At 46.7% G+C, this 1,969-nt stretch overlaps 1 protein-coding gene across 1 annotated transcript; it reads left to right on the forward strand.

The window, feature by feature from the left end:
- Window positions 1–179: 179 nt before the first annotated feature.
- LOC107047166 lies at window positions 180–1,912 on the forward strand (the record flags this gene model as incomplete). The annotated part of the gene is made up of 2 exons (XM_015269908.1): window positions 180–1,060; window positions 1,109–1,912. Coding segments are annotated over 2 exons (1,685 nt in total), but the record flags the coding sequence as incomplete, so codon positions are not given.
- Between the last annotated feature and the right edge of the window lie 57 nt (window positions 1,913–1,969).

A 1,969-nucleotide genomic window follows, 5' to 3' on the forward strand; every position in this document is an offset into this window, starting at 1 on the left:
AGTCGACATCGGCTCACTAGAAAATCTTCAACTAGCTGATCAACAGTATTTCCAGCCTGGACCAATAGATATAATAATAGGGGCTGATAACTACGGGTAGATAATTAAAGATGAAGTTGTAAAGTCTAAACAGTCAAGATTAGTTGGCCAATGCACAGCATTTGGTTGGATATTATCAGGTCCAATCAACTGCTCCAGTCGCTCAACAAGGGTCTCCCTATCAGCTGTACGGGAATCTTCAAATGAACGACTACTAGAGCTTCTACAAAGGTTTTGGGTCCAGGAAGAATTACCAGTCCAACGTTCAGACAACTCAGAGCTATCACAAGACGAGCTGGAGTGTGAAAAACACTTCAGATCAACACACAGCAGAGATTCAACAGGGCGTTACATTGTGAGGCTCCCATTGAAAACGTCAGCTGAAGCGCTCGGGGAGTCAAAGTTCAAGGCTTCACGAGAGCTCAGATCAACAGTCAGCAAACTCAACAACAATCAGGAATATGCCCAGCTCTACAAGGAGTTTATCAACGAGTACGAGGCTTTGGGACATATGCAGAGAGCACCCGATTCTCCAGAACCTACCCCAGCCTATTATCTGCCACACCACGGGGTTCTGAGAGAAGAGGCCATCACCACAAAACTGAGAGTCGTTTTCAACGGCTCCAGTCCCAGCTCATCAGGTATGTCACTCAATGATATATTATATCCTGGTGGAAAATTGCAGATCAACGCCATGGACGTCTTGACATGGATGAGAAAGCACAGACTCGTGTTTGGCACCGACATCGTTAAGATGTTTAGACAGATACGAGTTCACAGGGACGATTGGGACCTCCAGAGAATTTTGTGGATTGATGATAATCAGCAACAAATCTCCTATCAGCTAACCACAGTCACCTACGGTCTCAACTTTTCTCCATGGCTATCTCTGAGAGTTCTTCAACAATTAGCGGAGGATGAGGGTCACCGCTTCCCAGCAGCCGTCGAGACAATCACCAGAGCTCGGTATGTTGACGACATCTACGGCAGAGCTGAGTCAGCAGCAGAACTCAAGGAGATAGTTTGGCAACTTCAAGGACTCTGTTAGGCTGGAGGCTTCGCTGTTCAGAAATGGAGCAGCAATTGCCCACGGCTATTGTACGAACTCGGATTATCAACAGAGGAAGCCATAATCCAGTTTGAAGAATCAGTCACCAAAGTTCTTGGAATGTGTTGGCNACAAGGACTCTGTCAGGCTGGAGGCTTCGCTCTTCAGAAATGGAGCAGCAATTGCCCACGGCTATTGCACGAGCTCGGATTATCAACAGAGGAAGCCGTAATCCAGTTTGAAGAATCAGTCACCAAAGTTCTTGGAATGTGTTGGCATCAGTCGTCCGACACATTCAGGTATAAATCCAGAGACTTCAACACACAGACGATCACCAAGCGGGTTGTATCTTCAGAGATAGCTCAGATCTTCGATCCTTTGAGCTTCATCGCTCCAGTCANGGAACTCACAGAATTGGACAAAGTTGCTGTACCCAGATGGCTCAATTTAACATCAAAAGAAAGTAACATTCAATTACACGGATTCGCAGATGCTTCAACCGTAGCTATGAGTGCAGTGGTGTACATACGCACCAGGAACATCAACGAGCCAGCTTCAACAGTGATGGTCTGCGCGAAGACAAAGGTAGCACCGATCAAGCGCATGACTATTCCAAGATTAGAGCTTACAGCAGCTCTCTTGTTAACACAACTAGTAGCCTCAACACAGAGGATGCTTCAGCTCGACCATGCAGAAACTCATCTTTGGTCGGATTCAGCAGTAACACTCGCTTGGATCAGAAGCCACGCATCAAGGTGGAAAGATTTCGTCCACAACAGAGTGGTCAAGATCCAGGAAACTCTCCCGAATGCTATCTGGAGACACGTCAGTGAGAAAGAAAATCCAGCCGACTGCGCATCCAGAGGCATATCTCCAAGTCAG

This window comes from Diachasma alloeum, unplaced genomic scaffold (genome assembly GCF_001412515.2).
Source record: "Diachasma alloeum isolate Michigan unplaced genomic scaffold, Dall2.0 Dall_scaffold_24680, whole genome shotgun sequence".
NCBI classification, from domain to species: domain Eukaryota; kingdom Metazoa; phylum Arthropoda; class Insecta; order Hymenoptera; family Braconidae; genus Diachasma; species Diachasma alloeum.